This window comes from Cyprinus carpio, chromosome B12 (assembly GCF_018340385.1).
Source record: "Cyprinus carpio isolate SPL01 chromosome B12, ASM1834038v1, whole genome shotgun sequence".
NCBI lineage: Eukaryota > Metazoa > Chordata > Actinopteri > Cypriniformes > Cyprinidae > Cyprinus > Cyprinus carpio.
The window spans coordinates 18,364,441-18,386,600 of NC_056608.1; the positions used below are offsets into that span (position 1 = coordinate 18,364,441).

At 38.4% G+C, this 22,160-nt stretch overlaps 1 protein-coding gene across 1 annotated transcript; it reads right to left on the reverse strand.

Annotated features, from left to right (window-relative positions):
* Positions 1–392: 392 nt before the first annotated feature.
* LOC109084712 (transmembrane protein 94) lies at positions 393–21,899 on the reverse strand. Its single transcript, XM_042735843.1, is given in 33 exon segments — positions 393–3,017; positions 3,754–3,924; positions 4,036–4,129; positions 4,219–4,310; positions 4,396–4,559; positions 4,665–4,746; positions 4,854–4,939; positions 5,024–5,101; positions 5,261–5,450; positions 5,679–5,787; positions 5,968–6,067; positions 6,262–6,371; positions 6,442–6,577; positions 6,670–6,851; positions 8,055–8,263; positions 8,365–8,467; positions 8,552–8,725; positions 9,515–9,827; positions 9,919–9,964; positions 9,966–10,117; positions 10,299–10,472; positions 11,320–11,424; positions 13,364–13,420; positions 13,746–13,862; positions 14,166–14,252; positions 14,577–14,679; positions 14,849–15,000; positions 15,817–16,025; positions 16,282–16,418; positions 16,544–16,671; positions 16,756–16,875; positions 20,297–20,556; positions 21,743–21,899. Coding segments are annotated over 32 exon segments (4,077 nt in total). The 5' UTR covers positions 20,321–20,556; positions 21,743–21,899; the 3' UTR covers positions 393–2,944.
* Between the last annotated feature and the right edge of the window lie 261 nt (positions 21,900–22,160).

Consider the following 22,160-nt stretch of genomic DNA (forward strand, 5'->3'; position numbering starts at 1 on the left):
TTTTAAATGAACATATTTATTAACATAACATTGGTCACAAATAATCTCTGGGGAAGGGGAGAAATCAATGTTAAAGACATCTTAAAAAATACAAACTGTACAACATTTATAAACCTTATGAACATTCATAAATAGCAAATATATTGGGTCAATCAGTGTAGGTTGTAGCCCAGGCATGTATTTTGCAGAGGTTCTGAACAGCTCCATAAAAGGGCCTGATTCACACTCCTGGCTTAAAGATTGTCTGACTGATGGAAAAAGATCAGCAACATTATAATCCATGCATGACTGAGTCAACATATTCAATGTTCAGCAGATGAGTAAATCAAGAAAACCTTGCATTCTTATGGTCTTTATCATGCATACATCAGGAAATAAGGGAAGAGAGAAGATTTCAAAAATAATTACCAAAAATTTACTGTATATAAAAAAAAAAATGCTGCTCCCAAAACATTTTTCCTGTTACTACCATTTGTACATAACAGAAGATCAGTGTTCATTAAAACAAATTCCCCGTTATACTGATATACTATTTTACAATTTTCTTAATTGTACATTTTTTATACCACTGATTTAGCACCAATTAAAAATTAACTACTTCTTAATTTCTCCGCTAAGTCTGTATTTGGGCTGCTTAGTAACACAGCCATGATCTTGAACGAAACCATCAAACCACAACAACAGTTATGTTACGGGGCAGTATAACCTCTAAACACATCATAAGACCCGCCTTCCTGTTGAATGAGCAGGGAAAATAGAAGAAAACACGTAACATGCATTGCAAAAATGTACACTTATGAACATTCAGTGCCTATAACAATCTCTAGATGCATTATGGAAAAGGCTGTTAGGTTGCAATCATTTGCTGTTTAGATGTACAGACGTGTAAATCATTTCAAAATAAATATCAACATTAGATTAGAAATTACAGTATGTATTTGTGGTTTAAACTTGAGCATAACAGTGAGACAGGAACAAAAAGGCAGGAAATCAATAAATTAAGACATCTTGCAGTAGTTCATTACATAGAAAAATGGGATAGATAGTGGATTATTGGAAAGAACGGTTCTTTAGAAAATACTAACTGGGTTCTTGAGTATAGGTTCTATTTTTAAAAATCTACCACTTTATACAGGTCTAGCAGCAATTTAAAGGGACAGTTCACCTAAAAATGAAAAATCAAACTGATTTATTCACCCTCATATCATTCTAAACCTGAATGAACTTCACTATATGGATACAAACAATTAACACACTCTACTAAATATCTCCTTTTATGTTCTGCAGATGAAATAAAGTCTAACAGGTTTGGAACAACATGAGGGTGTGTTGATGACAATTGCCATTTTTGGGTGGACTATCCCTTTAAATTTTCCTTTTATGAAGTCTAGGTTAAGTCAGAGGTTTCAGGTTACATTTTAGTGATTTGCACTATTATTGGAAAAAAAGGAATGCTGGTAATTTGGAGATTAGCTGGTCACTATCAGAAAATAAATTTAAATGTATTTTTTAAATAAGCACATCTGGTGACACTGTAATTGAGCCCCTTATACTCCATAGCTGCAGCCCAACTAGATACATTATAATAATAATAAAACCTATTAAAATCATGACGTTGCCTAAATTATATTAGCAATCAGCTAGAGGTAGAACAGAATAAAAGTTCAATATCCCTCTTTATCAGTAAACACTGAATTCTCTGGATGGGGGTGAAAAAAATAATTACTAATAATTACAAAATAAAAAAATAATAATAATTTAAATAAGCCCACCCCATCCAGAATTAGATAGAATTATTTACGATGTTCTCTAATGAATATCTTGTAAAATGTGCGTTGAGAAACCAGGCAAGTGTTGTCTTGCATGCAAATGTATGCAAAAAAACAAAAAACAAAAAAAGAAATCAGTGCATTCTGGCTTACAATCACATATGTTAAAAAAAAAAAAAAAAAAAACTATAGACAGAATGAGAACAAGTTAGAACATTCTCCCTTCAGCTGGAAAGCTATTGCTTTGCCTGGTTAAAAAGTCTTTGTTTTGACTGAACTTTAAAGTAAAAATAGAGTTTAAAAGAAGACTAAAAAAGATTCCAGCTACTCATGCATTTCATCTGATATTGATTTGTAAGAGAAAATGAAATGTAAAGCCTGACTGATTCTAGGCAAGCTAGTAAATGAGTTTGCACAGTCTCCCACTGACTGCATCTGATTTTGGAAGCTTAGCTTCTCAGCTAAGTTGCTCTAGCTGATAAGTTCTTGTAAATGAGTTAACTTGATCACAAAAGAAAACAGAATGAAATATTTCCCCTCTGAATATGAGGTAAGTTGTGGTGATGACATTCACATTATAACCTGTTAAAACAGGCTTCAACAAGCTCGTATGATGTGCTAAATGAACTGCACGTGTGACAAAATACGAACACAGAGAACCTACAGCTAAAGCTCATCTCATGAGCGGTCAACTGTCTCGTGTTTGAAACAAAGGAAATCAATAAAATCCCCATTTCACAATATCTAATAAAAAAAAAAAAAAAAGCTAAAAAAGTAAGAAGAAAAATCATGCTAATTTAGCCCTCTGTTGTAAATTTTGGTATATATTGTCTATATCGTGCATTACAGTTTCAGGTTTTGAAAGGGATAAAGGAATGGCCTCATTGAAAAACAATCCCTCCATTAAATGACCCTGTCCAAACCAAAGCAGCATGCAGGTGAACATCCCTCAAATAACACAGATGAAACCTTTACTTTGAGTAAAGCCTAAATCAAAAGATAGTTTAGGATCTCACTGATTAAAAACGCAGCCCTCAGTGGCATTCGTGGGAGAAATAGAGTTCCGCCCATTGGAGGTGTTGCAGAAAGCACTCTGCTGGGGAAAAAATCCAAAGTCTTCATCTTCTCCACCACTGAAATGAACATGACACTTAAGTGTCTGGTACAAACACAGGTCAGAAGGGAGAGTTCATCCCAAGCTTAGTCTCAAACTGAAGCTTCTGCCTCTTCTGGTAGCGCACTCGTACCCTGAAATCAGAGCCATATTTTCATAAACCGTTGGTTATATGATTAATGGTTTATATACTGTAGGCTAGATTTAGCCTCATTTAAAATGGAAAGGAATCACATAGGAAATGAAATAGTACATTCTGTCAAAATAGTGAAATAGTGAATATTATAATTTCAAATAACTAAAAAATAACTTTTCTATTTTAATATTTATTTTATAGTTATTTATTCCTGTGCTGACAAAGCTGAATTTTCAGCAGCCATTAACTCATGATCGTTAGATGAATTTTTAGGTCTAATATGCTGATTTGCTGCTCAAGAAACATTTCTTATTATCAATGTTAAAATCAGTTCTAACTGCTTAATATTTTTGTGGAAACAGTGATAATTTTTTTTTTTAGGATTTTTTGAAGAATGATGAAAGTTTAAAACATAATTGTCTTTACTGTCACTTTTAATTAATGTAATGCGTCTTCCTTACTGAATAAAAGTACTATTGTTATTAATATTTTAATCTAACTAAACTCAAACCTTTAAACAACAGTTTACATCGTGGCCTATTCCTTACATAAAGCTATCATACAGCTTCAGATGACTTGGAATATTTTAAATGAGTCCAATGGCCTACTTTCATTTATAAATGAGTTAACTGTATGAAATAAGCAACAGAGAAAGAAAGTCATTTAGGGATGGTAATGGCATGAAAGTGAGTTTTCTTTTGTTCCCTCTACATTAAAGCAATTCATCCTCTTACCTGATTTCATGCAGTTTTACTGCTTCATTGATTAGCACCACAAGTACGATGGACAGAGAGACCAACAGCCAGACCAAGAGGGGAATGTGATGTAGCGTGAAGACCAGCTCTGTACTCCTGTCCTGCCACAACTGATAATCTATCACAGCTTGAACCACCTGTCCCAACAACCTGCAAGAAAAACCATTAGCAAAGTGCTTTTAAATGATCTCAGCCAAGTGAAAATACTTTTAGCATGTGACTTTGATACTATAATAACCATTCTCTACATTAAACACTTACACCACAAGCACTGTGAGACACCACCATGTGTTACTGAAGGGGTTCCTCCTCCACAGGGGTTGTGAACGGTGCACATAGCTCAGAGAGATGACCACTGAAAAAGAGAAAGAGAGATGTTTGTTTCACTCAGATCCATCTCGATAAATTAAATATTCAAATGACAATGTATTTTATTAAAGTCACCTGTGTGCAAAGCCAGAAAACCTGCCATGATCTTCTGAATCAAAAGCAGCCCATTGGACAATTCACCAAACCACTGCGGGCCATCCTGGGAGCTGTATACACTAATTATTGATTAGCGTTCATAACTAATTCATGGCGTCTAAACACAGAGAAAATGACATTCAAGTGTTTGTGTACCTGGATATGAGTATGTGAGAGCAGCTGATGGTGCGGTTATCAATTTTTGTGAGGTTAGCTGCTCTAGAACACACTTCCTGTAGAGAAAACCCAAAGCCGACTAAGTAGGCTAACATTGTCAGACCAAACTTCAACAGGAACCAGCCCAGGAAGTAGTGCTGAGTCTGTAGGTTGGAGTCAAAAATAACACGAGAGCGTGTGAGTTGTGTCAAGCGTGTTTAAATAGTTTGCAGTTTAAACCGAGTGCATTGTGTGGTCTCATGCCTGACCTTGCGTGGTATGGAGTCCAGATTCTTTCCAGTAGCGACTGTCATCACTGAACTGTCAGGAGGTTTTCCCAGGAAGGACACACTGTGAATGGCAAGATTTTTATATATAGCTCGCCGATATGACAGAGTAACCTAGTTTTACTAAAATGAAACATGTAGGCATCTTTTTTGTGTTTTCTTCCCTATTACCTTAGCAGTGGGTAACAGAAGCAGGAAAGCCACAGTATGTCTGTGATATTCATGGGAGGAGGCAGCTGAATAAGGCAGGCCAGGAACTACAAAACCAAAACATCAAGTACAAATATGAATTCTGTTCATTTTACTTCCTGTAAACAACATGCATGTCTATTTTTTCTCACCTGAATGATGACCAGTGTCAGTTGACACTGCAGTAGGAAGAGGAAGCACTTGCGAATGCCGTAAGTGGTGTGTCTCGCCTGAAGATACAGCACTTAGATTTTAAAAAAATTTTTTTTTTTTAAGAAGTTTTTATTAGACAGAGTCAAAATATACAGGAACTTTTGATGGGGGAATGGGATTGGGACTGGTTTCAAGCAAGACCCTACAGCGTGTGTGCATGCCAGAGCTCCCCATACCTGCTCTATGAGTTTGACCATGCTGACACTCTCGCCCTGATGGAAGGACACGGAGCAGGCGAGGCTGTTGAGACGAGCACTAAGCCCCAGTGGAGACAGCTCATCACAGTCTCCATTCAGCCCGCAACCCGCAGCATACCCAAATGTCTCCCATGAGCACCGGGACGGGTACAGAGGATCCAGGGAGATACTAAAACACACAGAGAGAGGGTTTCCAAATTCAAATGAGGCATAGAGTACTCTATAAGAAACTTAATTTCTTAGGCTGATGTACACTATATTTAATTATGTCAGTGACAAAAAAAACTCAAAGCTATCTTTTTAGTTTCTTGAAAATTGCTACTCTTTAGATTGCCGCTTTGCATAAGATTATAGGTCTTATTTAATTCTGGTGTACAGTGACTTGTGTGTTACCGACCTGATGTCACTCTGCAGAAAAAGGCAGCTGTTACGGAAGTTTGCAGAGCTCCCCAAACAGCACGTCACCTCTCTGTTCTCCTGCATGATCTCCATCATTTCACACATTGCTGTCAAACACAAATATTTAGAAGGTTCAACTCAAGTACACTCGCATTTAACACAAAAGCCACAAAACTTTTTTTTAATTCGAGAAGCAGTTTAATTTGGATATCCATCATAACAGAAGAAAAGCTGATCACTACTTTTGCTTCAAGCTGACTTTAAAGCTGGTATTGAGGCTGACTCACTTTCTGGGGTGCAGTCTGTGAACAGGGGCACCAGTAGAGGCACATTGTCCATGTTCTTCAAATGTGGGCGAACCTGATGAATGCCACGAGGCAGTTTGGCCTACAGAACAACAGAGAGAAAAGAGCATCAATCAGTATTAAAGAAAGTCCTAAACATTTCAAACGGCAAACATTTATAACACCTCTGAGCAGAATTAAAAAGTCTATGTAAAGAAACTTTAGGAGGGCTTCTGTGCCACATAAATCTGGCATTACAATTTAATTCTAAAATCTAATTGTACTGCTATTGCTTACTCTGTTGCAGTCTTCTAAGAAACTGGGCACATCACTGTCAGTAGGCTGGAAGCTGGCGAGATCTGATTGGTCCTCAGGCAGTAGTGGGCCCTCTGCATCATCACGAGAATCTAAGAAGAGAGGTTGGATCATTTAAATGTTGTGTAAATCTTGTGTAGGCAGACAGAAAAACACACTTACCATGAAGAAGGTCATCATGTAGAGATCCTGCTTGGCTTGGGCTGGACGGAGCACCATCGCAGTGACCATCTCCGTTTGGGGTCAGAGAGATGTGACAGTTCCAGCCCGTCTCCAAACCCATCTTCTCTGCAAACACCTATAAGCAAAGCCAACATTAAGAGGCGACAAAATATGACACGACAAATGCATCATGTTTTTATTGAGTGTGTTTTCCTATCAGTGTCATACTTTGCTACGCAGCTCGTCCTCCATGGAGAAGTACACAAAGCGGATACAGGCTCCCACCAGGTTCTCAATGAGCCGTACAGTGTCCAGTCGGGCCTGGAACTGGGACGACACCATTCCCATGAAGATCTGACCACTCAGAGCCTGCACACAGTCCTCCTTCTCCAAACCTTCTCCAATACCCTCTGAAACACATACAGTACACAAACATGTTAAGAGTTGGTGAGTTTGATTCAATTCAGTGAATCAGTTTAAACCATCCACTTCTATCTACAAATCGGAATCTATCTATCATTCATCCATCCATCCATGTATTCATCTAACCATCGGTCTATCCATCTATGTTTCTATTCATCCATCCATCCAGCTATGTATCCATCCATTCATCCATCCATCCATCTAAATATCTATCTATCCATCCATCCATCCATCCCTCCATCCCTCCATCCATCCATCCATCCATCCAGGCATGTATCTATGTGTCTATCCATCTGTGTTTTTTATTCATCCATCCATCTACATATCTGTCTATCCATCTATGTTTCTATTCATCCATCCATCCAGCTATGTATCCATCCATCCATCCATCTAAATATCTATCTATCCATCCATCCATCCATCCATCCATCCAGGCATGTATCTATGTGTCTATCCATCTGTGTTTTTTATTCATCCATCCATTTACATATCTGTCTATCCATCTATGTTTCTATTCATCCATCCATCCAGCTCTGTATCTATCCATCTACTTATCTGTCTATACATCTATGCATCTATCCAGGCATGTATCCATTGGTCTATCCGTCTATGTATCTATCATCCATCCATCCATCCATCCATCCAGCCACATATCTATCCTTTCCTCCAGCTATCTACATATCTGTCTATCCATCTATATAATCATCAATCCATCCATCTAGCTTTGTATCTGTCTATCTACGTATTGATCATCCATCCATCCATCCATCCATCCATCCATCTACATATCTGTTTATCCATCTAACCATCTGTCTCTATTCATCCATCCATCCATCCATCCATGCAGCTATGTATCCATCTATCCATCCATCCATCTACATCTGTCTATCCATCTATGTATCTATCCAGGTATGTATCTATCTGTCTATCCATCTATCATCCATCCATTTACATATCTGTTTATCCATCTATTTATCTATCCATCCATCCGTCTAGCTATCTATCCATCTACGTATCTGCCTATCCATTGGTGTATCTATCCATCTATTTGTCTGTCTATTCAGCTACATAAACATCTATCTACCTACAGTATGTATCTATTGGATCAGCTGATCACTAGACAAACATATCAAGATATATATTTTAGCTCTACTGTCCAGACTGTGAACTGAACAGACAATGTCTCTTACCATCAGAGCTCCAGCTGTTCCTGCGGCTGCCGTGTTTGATGGGGGTGGTACTGGGAAGCTCCACCCCAGAAAAGAGCATGGGGCCTGGAGCCAGCTCCACACATTTTCCATTGAGCTGTCCAGACAATGCCACCTGCATAGGCTTATAGGCGAATGCAGAACAATATCCTGACAGACAGGCACGTTGGTAGAAATCTAAAACCTTTTTCCTATGGGGCATAACACCAGTAGTTTAGTACACAAACAAAATTCTCCACTCTGCATATTAAGAAAACAAAACGACTAGTGTTTTTCAAGTAGTGTCTCTGACCTATCCGAGCCAGACAGCGGATAGATGTCCGCCCCATCCCAGAAATCTGTGCAGGCTTCCAGGATGAGGTCGGCCGAGCCGTGGGAGAGCATCTGTACATTATCTGAGTTCAAGAAGGCAAAGGTCAGTGACTAAACAAACCACCAGGGACAAACAGGAAGTGGGATAGTGAAAAAATGGACCATACTGGTAGTGCTGTCCCTGACGAACAGACTGATGAGGTGACTGATGGGGGGCTGGCGTTTGGTGAAGTGATGGACGCGCCGGGGAGCAGATTCTTTGGCATTCTCTCCGGAAGGAAGCTGATACAGAGCCAGATGATTCTCATGCTTAAAGAGTTCCCTCGCTCCTGGAGTGAAACCTGACATACAACAGAACAGGAAAGAACAACCCAGTAATCTTAAGAAAGGATGTTAAGTTTTTTCCAAAATGTTTTTCCATACTGTGTATTTTGTTGTGAGGCCTATATTCACTTGTAGCAATTAAAAGTAATGTCCGACTCCGTACACGGGCGATACTGCTCCTATATATTTTTAATTATAAACAATGCAACATTTAACCAATTAGATCTTTGTCAGGCATCAAACTAATCCGTCGAAACGTTGCAATATGAATCGATCAATAAATAAATAAATAAATATGGGTTTTTGGATGTGCACACCGTTTTGTATTTTCTTATTTAAAAAAATAAAAAAATAATTAAAACAAAAAAATAGAATGAGTCATTTTAAGTGTATATATTGGCCTCAAAACATAATACACAGTATGGCAATTTTTTTGATATTTGCTATGAGTTTTGCTGAAGAATACATTAAATTATTAGTGTTTTTTTTAAGACTAAGTGAGTTTTTAGTTTTATTTTAAATTTCCGTCAACAATACTAATACAGAATTTTCTGTTTAGGGCAGAATTATAATTCTAATACGATAAAAAAGACAATTTTCGATTAATCAGCCAAGAGATTTTAAAATCTAAATATTGAATGTGTTGAATAATGATAAAAAAAAAATGTTGTTCATGTTTGTATAGCCCTGTATTCTGGTTACAGACGGCCTACAGAAGCTACAGGAGTACAAAATTAATAAAAGATTATTGTGCAATATTATAAATCCTGAAAATATATGTTTATTAACATGCTTCACTCATTTACCTATAAGGCGAGATAGTTCACAGAGGCCCCAGGGAACATGAACTGGCAGAACCGCCCCGTGGCATTCCTGCAGCGCCATGTTTGACAAGTGGTCTGAAAATCTGCAGAGCTGCTGGGTGACGGTGGCATTGCACAGGTTCAACAGGATGTTCAAACCCAGAGGCTTCAAAGAGGGCAGGTGATTCTGCCAACCGGAATCATCAAACTGGATGCTGACAGGGTTCTGCTGATCCTGGGACAGACTTAACATCTCCAGATGATAGTCGCACACAAAATCTTCTGCTTCACACAGATCATCAACCACACCGCATGGCTGGAAATAGAGACACACACAAACACATGAACCAAACCGCAGAGCTATAACCTGAACCAGCTCTAGTAGTAATATTTAGATGTAGTCCTACCTGAGCAGCTTCTTCATCACAACCATCGGTGTCATGGCTGAAACTGGTGTTTGGAACGGGTGGTTTGGGGTCCTCGACGCTGCCGCTGGGTATCTGAGGAGCGGGCGGTGTCATGTGACGTCTCGCTGGGTTCCTGCTCAGCCATGTGAAGGGAGGGTTCAAACGCTGGTAAACACAGCAGTGCTTCGCCTTCCTGAGGCTAAACACAGAAAAACACACACACACAGACTGAAGCGCAACAAAGCACAGAGGCTAAAATAATAACTTATTCAAGTCCAACCCTATCAAATACAATTACATACTGCATTTTTGCAGTAACCTAATTCAAATCATCATAATTAAAAGAAATTATGATGCTCCAATCCAGCTATCAGCAGTACCTCGTCTCGTTCCTCCTCGCCCTCTGTCCTGCAGAGGGAGTTGACTGAAAGGTCGTCTCTGAGGTCATCCTGGCTGTCATGAGGAGGTTCTACTCGTCCGCTGAAGAACAGCACGGTCTCTGGACTGGGGTTGGGCCAGGACAGAATGCCCTGCTTATCCACACAGCACAGCACCTATGAGAGGTCAGAAAATATGATGAAACAAGATACTTTCTCAGTTAATAAAGCTTATGCTATTCTTTGAATTTAAAGCAATACTAATGGAATAATTTACAAGCAAATGTCTATTACTTTCACCAAATATTTTTCAAGATTATTGCACAAGATTGCTACAACAATACTGTTAATGCCACCCACGGTATTGATCATAATTAAGTTTTAATTAAAAATTATTTTTGTGTACTGTTGATGAAGAATAGTTAAAAAGCTATATTACAACTACACTTCCCATCTAGCATGAGAACGATAAAGTATACTTAAATCACACAACATATGCAATGTTTATATTATGCTTAGGTTTATATGTTTCTAAATGCATTGCAAACTGATTTTAAATGCATATTTCATATATGATCATGTTTTGGACGTTTAGCTTATTTGCAGTACTGCATTCATGCCCTCTAGTCTTGCATTATGAAGCCTACTTATTTACTGTAAACACCACTTGACATTGTTTATACATACTCAGCATGTGTTGTAATTACTGTTTGTGGTAATTACCATCATGATACAGATGCAGTATCTCAAGGATGTAAACAAATGTTTAAGAATGTGGACAGGACCCAGTTCTTAAAATGGTCCTGCTATTAAACAGGCATACTGATTGACCACTAATCTAAATATCTGAACAGGAAAACTGCCCTCATGAATGTCTACAGCAATTACAGCCCAGCTGTAAATTGATAACTAGGTTGAAAATAAGCCAAAACGGTCCTTTCAAATGTATTCATTTTTAAAGTGAATATGAAATATTTTTCTTTCACCAAACTGCAAGTAATGTGACAACAGTGGGAGCACTTACAGTGACTGAACCCAACGAGTGCAGCAGACTGGAGGTATAACAGAGGGTCTGGGACTCTCCCTTCAACACACTGACCATGTGTCTCCACACACAGCGAATCATTTCCTGTACACAAGCACACACACACACAAATATGGAGTGAGTCTCATCTGCCCTGAGTGAAACTCAAATCCATGTATCAGCAGTTCTGGGTTTCGAATGGCTCTGCAAAAATGTTCAGGATTTATGAAACCTGAAACCTGGATCTGGGTGTCATCCTCAGACAAAACACACACAGACATTCTGACACACACATTCAAAGAGAGGCTCTGTAAGACCAAGCCTAGGATAGTTAGGCAAGAAAAAATGCAACAGTAAGCATGTCCAGTCATAGGTTTATCCTGGTGCATTCAAATATTTAGAGCTGATTCATAACGATAAATGCACCTTGCAGCAGGCAACAGGAAAAGGAAGACAAAATTCGAATAGACTAAACTGAAGATTTGACTGTGAAGCAAACAACTGTGAGGCAACAGCTACAGGAGAGGAAGAACTGAAAACTGTCAGTGGCAGGTGAATGGATCTTTCTGACACACATCAGAGGTCCAAGGATCCACCTTTAAAGTCAACAGGAAATAAAAACTGAACTGATTACTTTCTTAATACATGTTCCTGTTCTTATCTTTGATGATTCATCAGTGCATGTAAAGAAAAACTGATTGCCGTTCATCAAAACATCATTTTAAACCACACATCAACTGACTTTCAGCATATTAATATAATTTCTAAAGGTGACACTGTCATGTGACACTGAAGACTGGAGTAATGACTGCTAAAAATTCAGCTTTGCCATCACATGAACAAATTACACATATAATAAATATAATAAAATAAAGTTATTTATTTTATTATACTATTTCACAGTATTATAGTTAAAAAATTTTTTTTTTAAATGTAAAATATAACAAATACACCCTATCAGTGCATATAATTTGTGACGTATAACACCTCTGCATTGCAGGCGTCTCGAGTACAAATCCTGGCTTGAGTTTTTTAAATGTTTAGGGTTCTCACGATCCCACCCCCTCTCTCTCTCTCTTTTAGATTTATAAATAATAATTATTATTATTATTATATCGTAATATTTTAGATTTATAAATTAATAATTGTTAATTGTATGATCTTTTTATTTTAACAAACTTTTTAATCTTAGTTTATATATAAACTATATCTGTAAATATGTCTGCTGTAAAGATGTCAACTGTAAGGACTATACTAGGACATAGATGACCTTGAATCTATCAGACTCGGAAACTCCACAAAAGTCCAGTTTTGATTTCACTGGGTCTTTAAAGAAACATCATTCAACATATACACACACTCAGACTTTAACTGTGCACAGCTGTTAAATAAAAAACTGAGAAAATTAATGAAGGGCTTCTTAAAACCTCTTTCAATGTGTTTAAAATAAGAAATTAAACAGTGCAACATTTTCAGTCTGCTCATATGCCTGATCTCTCCATGCAGACAAATACCTACCACACTTTGGAAATTTTAAAGGGAAAAAACTTTGTCTTGATCATGCAGAAGTTCTCAAAATGTACATTAACTCAGATAAATGTAGTTCAGACAAGCACCACCACTATAGAGAGAGCGTATACTCTATCATGCAAACCTCAGGCAGACAGAAGGCGGGCAGGCAAAGGCCGAGGGGTCACAGGTCAGCGTGGGGGGGGGGGGGGGGGTGCCAAACTAACCGGCAGCACAAGAAGCAAAAAAGGAGTAAATAAATAAAAAAGACCGCGGGTGTATTGGCTGATTTTGCAAAGTTGCCCGAACGAGGTGAGATGAAGAATAAAAACTGAATAAAAAAATGGTGACGCATAAAAAAATAACAGGCTCTTTTCATACTGATCCTCTGATAAACATGTTGACATGACTAATAATCAGAACAAAAAGGTGAAGAAAAAGATGACGGTTGTGGCAGGGTCCAGAGCAAGGGAGAAGGATCACAAGAAGTGAGTGGTGAACGGGTGGAACAGGAGGAGGAATACAGAGGATATACCTGGGAGGACACCACTTCCGTGTAGCTGCTTAGAGTGTCCTCTGAGAACTTAGCAAGCTGGGACGAGAGAAAAGTCTGATTAAACACCTGAGCAGACGGTCAGCCCTCCGTTTCAACTCTGGCCTAAACGCTCCACCTCGGATCCACAATCCCTCCCTAAGCCTCTCTACTACAAATGTGAGCTGGGCCAATGAGCTTTACTTCCTCATGCAGTGTTAAAGTGGCAAATCAAAGTTACTACACACAGTAATCACAGACAGAGCGAGTTACAGTTTAGCAGCAATATCTGTCGGTGTGGGATTTGGGATGTTATGCATGAGTGTGAATTTTTAATGAATAGCATAAACAAGTGAATGAATGTGTGGTGTTCTGTCTGTCTTACCAGGCCAGTGGGAGAGTTACGGCTGGACTCGGCTAACACGCGGGCCTCTCCGTACGCATTCACCAGAATCCACATCACAGGAAACAGAAGAGGTAAAATGGGCAATACACCCATCATCTATTCATCAGAGAGCGCAAGAGGGAAAGAGAAATATTAATACCACCATTGTTAATATATAAAATGTTGGCATCAAATGTTTAGTGGATAAGGATAATGAGAAGGGTTGAAATAATTTACAATTTACAAATAGAAAAATGTATATTTCACTTTAATAACATCACTTTCCCAGGTCTAGAAATCACACAGAAACCAATTTCAGTGGAAAACCTGGTTCTTCCAAAAAATAAAAAAAAATTAGCAAGAAATATCCTGTTTTGTAAATGTTTTGGCTCATTTTGTGAGCTATGAACTTTTATCAACCTGCAACTGAAGGAAGTTGAAGGGTCCAGGGGTGAGACCAGGAGTGTCACAGAAAAACCGGATCGTGTTAACAGAGAAAAAGGCTACCTATAAATGGAAAAAGATGACCAAAGATCATAATCAGTAAATGGACACATTTTTACATTAATCTTTCTCATTAATTAACTGTTATGCATTATCACACATCTTGCAACTGGGACATGTGTGCATCATGACAGCTTTCACACTGACACTGTTTCACAACATTATTTTAGTTCAACAGGCTCAACAAAGAAAATCTACATACATACTATGCAATGTGAACACAGCAAACTGTTAATACGGGTGTGAAAAAGGATGTTGCTTGCATGTGAATTATGTGTGAAACAACCCCATTTTAAAAACTTGCACAGGTGGTCAGTTTTGTCATACCAATACAGCAGGACAGGCGAATTTGCCAATGATGGACTGCACTGTGAACCGTTCATTATCAAGGGCTGTGACTGGACGGGAGAGAGCCAGGTCAAGACTGTTCCTATTGGCCAGAAAAAGGTGATTAGTTACTATTAGCTGCTGTGAGAACACAAAAATGTTCACATATCACAAAGAAAGAGATGGCATGTATAGTTATCATTTCCTTAATTTAATCAAACCAAACATATTTCAGCATTTATAGCAAGTTAGTTTAGCTTGCATGTATTAACCTGACACTGTCGAGTATAGGTGTGCGCACCACCCTGAAGAGGCGGTACTGCTGGGGACTGTGGGGGCCCCTCCGCTCATTCCCGCGCGGCGAGGGAGGAGGAGAGAACGGCGGAAAAATGTCTCCTGGCTCCAGCACGATGTGTTCGTCGTCCTGGTAACAGAAGTTACAATGATTGAGAAGAACAGACAGAAAGTGCCACAGAACCCAAGAGAAACACTCATTAATAAAGCGTTCTCCAAGCTTTTCTTTTGTATAGTTTCAGATTACAGTGCAGAATACCAATATATAGTTCATAGAGGTATTTCTACTTCAGTAAAATCACAATAGCTTGATAGTGGATCTCTATTTAAAAGTGTACCACAATTTCCTAACCAGCCACAATGAGTGAAAGGTCATTCAAGGTTCTATTTCTAAGGCATTATGCTATGTAGCCACGGCCACTGAAAGCCAATTGGTCCAAAATCCCACTCATCAAATATAAGTGTACATTAAATATCTAACACTTCCTGATTGGCTGTGTTTGGGTCACACCGCTCAAGTAGTAACCGTACATGTAGTTACTGTGTTACTCTGGCAGAAACTATGATTACCGTGCAGTGTTGTTGCGGTAAACTAAAATTAAAACTACTAAACATTGTCTTTCTTCATTGAAATAAAGCTGAAAAAAAAAAAAAAAAAATACAAATATCTGACGTAATAACTTTATAGAATTAAAATGTTGGCAACTAACTGAAATAACTTGAAATACTAAAATAAAAAAAATAAAGCTAATTATAAAAACTAATAAAACGGCAAAAGAACAATGAAAACTGAACTGAAAATATACAAATAACATTTTTAAATATTAATAAATGCTGTAATTTTCTACTAAAATGACACTTGTACCATGGGAACTGTTATGTATATTGAAAAATATCTATATCCTACACACTAAATGAATAAAAAGTAACTCAAATATGTCATTACCTTGATGCCTCTGAGAGATGCAAAGGCTTCCTGGCCTGGTCTAAGAGCGATGACATCACCTTCCACTAGAAGACTGACAGGTAAATTAACCAACTGCTCGTCTCTGAACGTCCAATGCAGTGACCAGGAAGGGGAAGTGGGGGTGTAGCGGTCAGGATACAAAGAGGGGGCCCATCTGATTGGATGTCCTGCACTTCTCTCCAAATAATCTGACAACCCATGGGAAAAACGAGCAAGTCAACATTTACTTGTTAAGACTTGGAACAACAAGTCTAGAAATGACATGGAATGACATGAGAGTGAATAATGACAATTTTAATTTTTGGTTCAACTCTATCATAATACCAGTTACCATGGAAATATAATGCCGATGAATGGATGGATGAGCCACAGCATAACCATAATTATAATTTCCTGAGGCATGACTGATTTCTTTAGACGTTTATACAGTCGCTGTTCTCTCACCGTTTAGCTGTGAGATGATGGACTTGAGCCTCCGCACCATCTCACTCATCCGTAACCTCTGCTGCCGCCCGATGAGGAAGAGGTTTAGCAGCAGCAGGAGGAAGAGTGCACCCGCGTTCACTAACTCTATGCCTTGACTGACACAAAAAAGGAAAGAGACTTACATAAAAAAAAAACAAAAAAATACCTGGTAGCTAAACTCCAATACATGATGTCAAATCAAACTGTCAATCAAATGTTTTTGGCACTTAGCCCTGCCCACCTGCCCGCCGGCTGACTGCCATGACAACACAACAGCCCAACCACCACAACCAGAGTGAGAACAGCTCCTGGCCAATGGAAGCACGAATGCCGGCTGTCATGATGAAGAAAGCTCTTAGCCCACAGCTCCTGTAAAACAAAAAGGAATACCAAAATCAGGAATTCCCACAAAAGTAATAGAACTGTGTTGATAACAAGCAATCCAGAACAGACCTGTATGGTGGATCTACATCGGTTGGATTTCTGGTGTTGTCCCAGTAAGTTGGACAGCTGGTCCCGTAGGGTGCACAGAGCCTGAGCCGTGGACAGTCCCAGTGGAGTCGCCTCCTCATCCTACAGCACAACCAGATTTCACAGTTAGCTGGCCATGTGAATTTTCTATGTTGACCAACAGAAACCTGCTTTGCTTGAAAGTGAATTCTGTGAGAGGTGTGCTTCATCGATACATTATTTTCTATAGACAAAGGACTTTTGCACATAAAATTTGGCCAAAATTTTGCAAACGTGACCATAACTTAAGAATGGTGTCTATATCCGCTTCACAGGTTAGTCAACATTCAACAATATTAAATACAATATAATAATAAACACAAATATTTTATAAACTCAACTTAGCTGCAAGCAGCGATTATTGGGGTTGAAGTGCTTTAAGGCATTTAAGCACAAGTGAAAACAGATATTACATATTATTTAGCAAATGTGTAACAACCTAAATCAACGATTAAATATTTATTAGCCAATAGCAGCCACATTTTTTGAGATACGCAAATGTCCTTAAATGTCCTGCTGATCCTTGGCCATTCTAACAATTACAATAGGGTTTAATCACTATGTGCTTGAACCCCTAATAAAATAGACTAAACAACATACAACTCTTTGAAAGATCCTTTAAATGTACTAATAATAAAACTGTAAGTTTTTTTTGGTCCATCTTAAAAAATAAGTCCTTCAAAGTTTGCCCTAATTAAAAAAATATTATCACATGACATTAAAAATTGGCCAGACCAAAAACATGTTTTATAGACAAGTTTGTGCTACAATACATTAGTGAGTCAGTCTTGTATTACTGGAGTTTTTTCATACTAGTCAGTCAAAATGAAATATTTTGTATACTTGTGGCTATACTAACAACTAAATAAGTGCAATGCACCGCCCCACAGATTGTCCCAATCTGAGAAACAAGCTGCAATAATTTTTGTAGAAATTGACGGCATGTCCAAACGTTGCATTTAATCTGTAACATTTCATCATGACCTTGTTAGAAAATAACTATCCGATGCTTTTTTACTAGCTTTTTCACTTGTTCTGAACTACTGAAGCAAAATATTGAGGGAATGTAGACACAGTAACTCAAACCAATATATTTAGGCAGAAATTTCATTGCTCAACATGCCAGAATGGTCACAAAAGTCTGTCTCCGCTGATGAATTCTGGTTATCCTACCAGTATGCTTCTAGGACGGCTGGGGTCCTATAGTAGCAAACGAGGGCCCCAGCACTATAAATAAACACACAGCTTTCCCACATACAGAGAGACACTAAATCCCTGCACGAGCATCTCTCACACATCAACAAGCAGGGATTTACCAGCTCAGACACATGCAGTCACGCATGCTGGCCTATTACGGGTAAACCACTCAAGACCTTTAAAAATGCATGGAACAATTACGCACAGAGCCGAGAAGAGTGCACATGCACCTGACACGGGACTCTCACCTGTTCACGGTACTCAAGATTAATCACACACACATCAGATTTAAGCCTTTCGATTCGCACACAAGACCAAAATATTGGATGCCAGACAATCGGACTCAGACAGATCACAAACAACCGAGTTTGTTATAGGAAGTGTGCACAGATCCACTCACTTTATTCTTCCAGAACCAGGTCCCATTTTTCAGGATCATGGCTGCAAATGGTCCCACGGCTGCAGACAGACTAATGTGCGACTGGCGGGCGTGTGGGTTGGACAGGATTGTGGCGGGGTGCTACGGAATAATGTATGCTGCTGTTTCAGCACCAGTCGCACCAGTCTGGACAGACAGTCTCTGCATCTGCGCATTCAGAGGCTGTCTTTTGGGCACGTCCCAGCCACCCTGGTGTAGACTGCCAGCTTAAAAAGCTTTGCAAACTAAAACCAATGCAACTGACTAGAGAGGATGAACACACAACCACTCTTTTCAGACAATAACAGTGTGCAGGTCTCCTGAAAATAATTAAGCTTAAGCAGAATGAATAGAAAAGAATGAGATTTTGTGAAGTCTAGTGTTAATTAATCTGAGAGCTCTGCAGTGGCAGCTGCGACACACCGCCTGAAGAGAAACAGGCAAAAAGGGTGTAAAATGGCAATGAAAAGCCGGAGGGAATGAGCAGGTATCAGGGTTGGGGAGCTTTTGAGAAAAAGAACTGGAGTATGACGTGAGGGAGAGGGGCTTGACAGACAAGCAAAAACATGGTGTGCCCTCGCCGCCCTGTCCAGGCATTCATGCATTCCAGCTAACACAGCAATTTATGATCCTAGCAGCGATGGGGTGCGGCAGGACGGAGAGCATCCTCAATGAACCTCACAACCTTACTACAGTAAGGATCAAACAATCATTAAACGATAACAAACACTGTCTGTTTAAATTAGTGAATTATTTTTTTTTAATTGTTTTAAAAAATTGATACACACACTCTTACACTACATACAGTTTTCTTAATTTTTTAAATTATGCTAAATTAAATCTAAATCATAATAAATTATAATTATATTAAATGGTATACATAAACTAAAGTCTATTAAATATGAAATAAAAATGTTAGTGTAAAACACATAATATATACTTCTGCTTGAGTACCTAAATAAGCAACATCATTACTGCAAATTACACATAATGACTTTAATGATGCTGTCCAACACAAGCAATGTTACAAAATAAATTCAGACAAAGGCTAATTTAGACATTCAAGGCCCAGTTTTCAAATGATTATCAACAAAAATAAATATGCCTTTCTACACACATTTGCATATAACATGATAATATGTATTTTTAACATGATAATACATGAAACAAATCTCCTGCTTTCACAAGATACGAGTGAAGTCACAGTACTTCTGCCCAACCTCACTGCTTTTCAGGCACATTGTGAACTACAACACAGAAAGGCACAACATATCAGCCTTTCTTGTCCAAAGTCAAAAAGACTATATGGTTTGCACAACCTCTACAACTTCCATCTCCATTAAAAAGAATCTGGGCATGCTTCAAGCTAATTATTACAGGACTCCTCAGAGCAAAAATACTCATGACCGGAAAATAAGAATGAAATTTTTCTATTTTAGAATTGTGTGCCCTTGACCTTGATTATGCAAACACTTTCATTCCCATTACCTATTTAGCACTTCCTGTACAGAGGTCTAAATATGCCAGAGAACAATAATAAAAAAATAATAATCATAAAAAATAAAAAAAAATCGTGAGTTTTCCCGTCAGTGAGTTTGAGTTCATAGGAGTAATTAATGCATTGTCTTTGGTGGCTGGACTTTGTTTAGAAAATGTGACCATACTATTATATTCTACTACACAATTTTTTTAAACATTATATGATATTAAAATGAGACTAGTTTAATGAAGTTGCCTAATCTTTGTTAACTTATACCTAATCTTTCAACTTGATTTCCTGTCGCTGTTGTTTTACAAACAGAGTGTAAAAATCATTTTCAGTGGTAATCAACAGACTGAGCAAACCCACTCTCATCTATAAGACATTACCTGTTTCTTATCCTGTAGCTCCATGGCAGCCGCCGTCTCTCACCATACTCTGTCGAGATGCCCAGAGCTGGTAGTTACGGGCCACACTTGTCCCGATCCCAGTCCGGCTTGCAGAGGAAGGCAACTGTGGCCCCCAGCTCCAAGACGCTGCACCTGTGGGCACTGCCAGTCTGAGGGACGGATGTCAGGGCTGTAGTCGTGCCCAGGGAACTGGAGTCAATGAGTGGGTGTGGCTTCTCTCTTCTTATATTCAAAGGGACCTGATCAGGCCAGAAAGCATAAGAAAAGGAGTTATTACAAATAATTAAAGACTACAATTAACATCATTATCCAATGCAGGTTTACATTCTGCAGTTATTTGAAAATGTCTGTCACCGGATCTACAGAAGATGGTCAGACTGGTCTTTGCTCACTTATTATTTAATTGACAACGGCACACAAGAGTGCAATAAAGAGTAATAGCATGTCTGTAAATAAGGGTAGTTAACACACTAGTTAAGGCAAAGTGTAATGGTCCAGCAGGCACAAATATCCCATATAATCTCTCAATTAAAAAAAGAAAAACCTGCAATAATTCTAGGAAAAACTATAAAAGACTTAGCTAAACTTAGTTTAAAATGCTAAAGAAGAAGAATTAAAATATTCAATTACACCTTATTTTATATAATGTGATGTCACTGTAAACATGACCAATTACTGTAGGTAATGATAGTCTAAAATGAAACAAGAGGAATTATATGAGAGTGCCAGCGATCTGCAAAAACAGCTTTTAGATACAACCTCAAACAATGCAGATCATTTAATCATTTAATCTGTGGCTTTTTAAGTAAGAAGCTATATTTGACAAACAAATCACTGAGCGTTTGGCTTATTCTTTAGAGAGAAAACTCACCACTGATTCTGAATATCCAAACTGGCTCACAAAACTGTAATTAACCATCACTGGAGCATACATACATAAATATCACTTACATAATCAATCCAAAATATTGTGAGAGAAGAAGTGCTGACCTGATTTATAAGGTAACAGCATTACACAAATACTTAGTGTTTATGCTACTAGAGGCTTTAATATTTGACTACATGGAGTGAAATGACAACACAGGACTACTATAGTCTTTTTGAATAGATTGAGTTTATTGATTACACATGATTAATTTTTTTTTTGTTTTGTTTTTATGTTTGTTTTTTGGAGTATTTTATTTAGTGTTATGTGTAGCTCCCATTTGGCATGTTGATCGTTTGATCAAGACTAGAGACTGATGGAAACAAGCCTGCTGTATCTCACTGTTGAAATGAGCTGTCAAAGTTACAGTCTTTTATATATAAATATAATTTAACCATTTGGAAATCATCTAAACAGCTGGCTCGTGTTAACTGAGCTGGCCTAGGGGTTAAATGCTACTGGCTACATGTTCAAATCACGCTAAATCGACGCAGACTTACGTTATAGAGCTGCAACATCAACGACCCGCAAGTGGCATCGTCAATCATCAAGAGTGTTTACGCAGAATCAAATAATATTCGTCTCAAAATCCTTGGACTCTCTCCCTGGTGACGGCCATGTTAGTAACTAGAAGGGCGTGGTGTGTTTGTGCAGTGACGATGTAGTGGAATCTGATTGGTCAGTGTTACCTGAAGGGCGGGATTTGCTTTGTTTTGTACTTTGTGATTGGTTAGTACTACAGGGCGGGTAATCGGCTTGCTTTTGTCTGGCTCATAGGGCGGAGCCTCTGTTTGGCGTAGTTGCCCTGCACATCAAAGTGAAACATTTACCCCCGGTTTCACAGACGAGGCTTTAACCTAGTCCTAGTCTATGTATGTCTGAGCTGTTTCAGCTGAAATAAACTTGCACTGACTGATC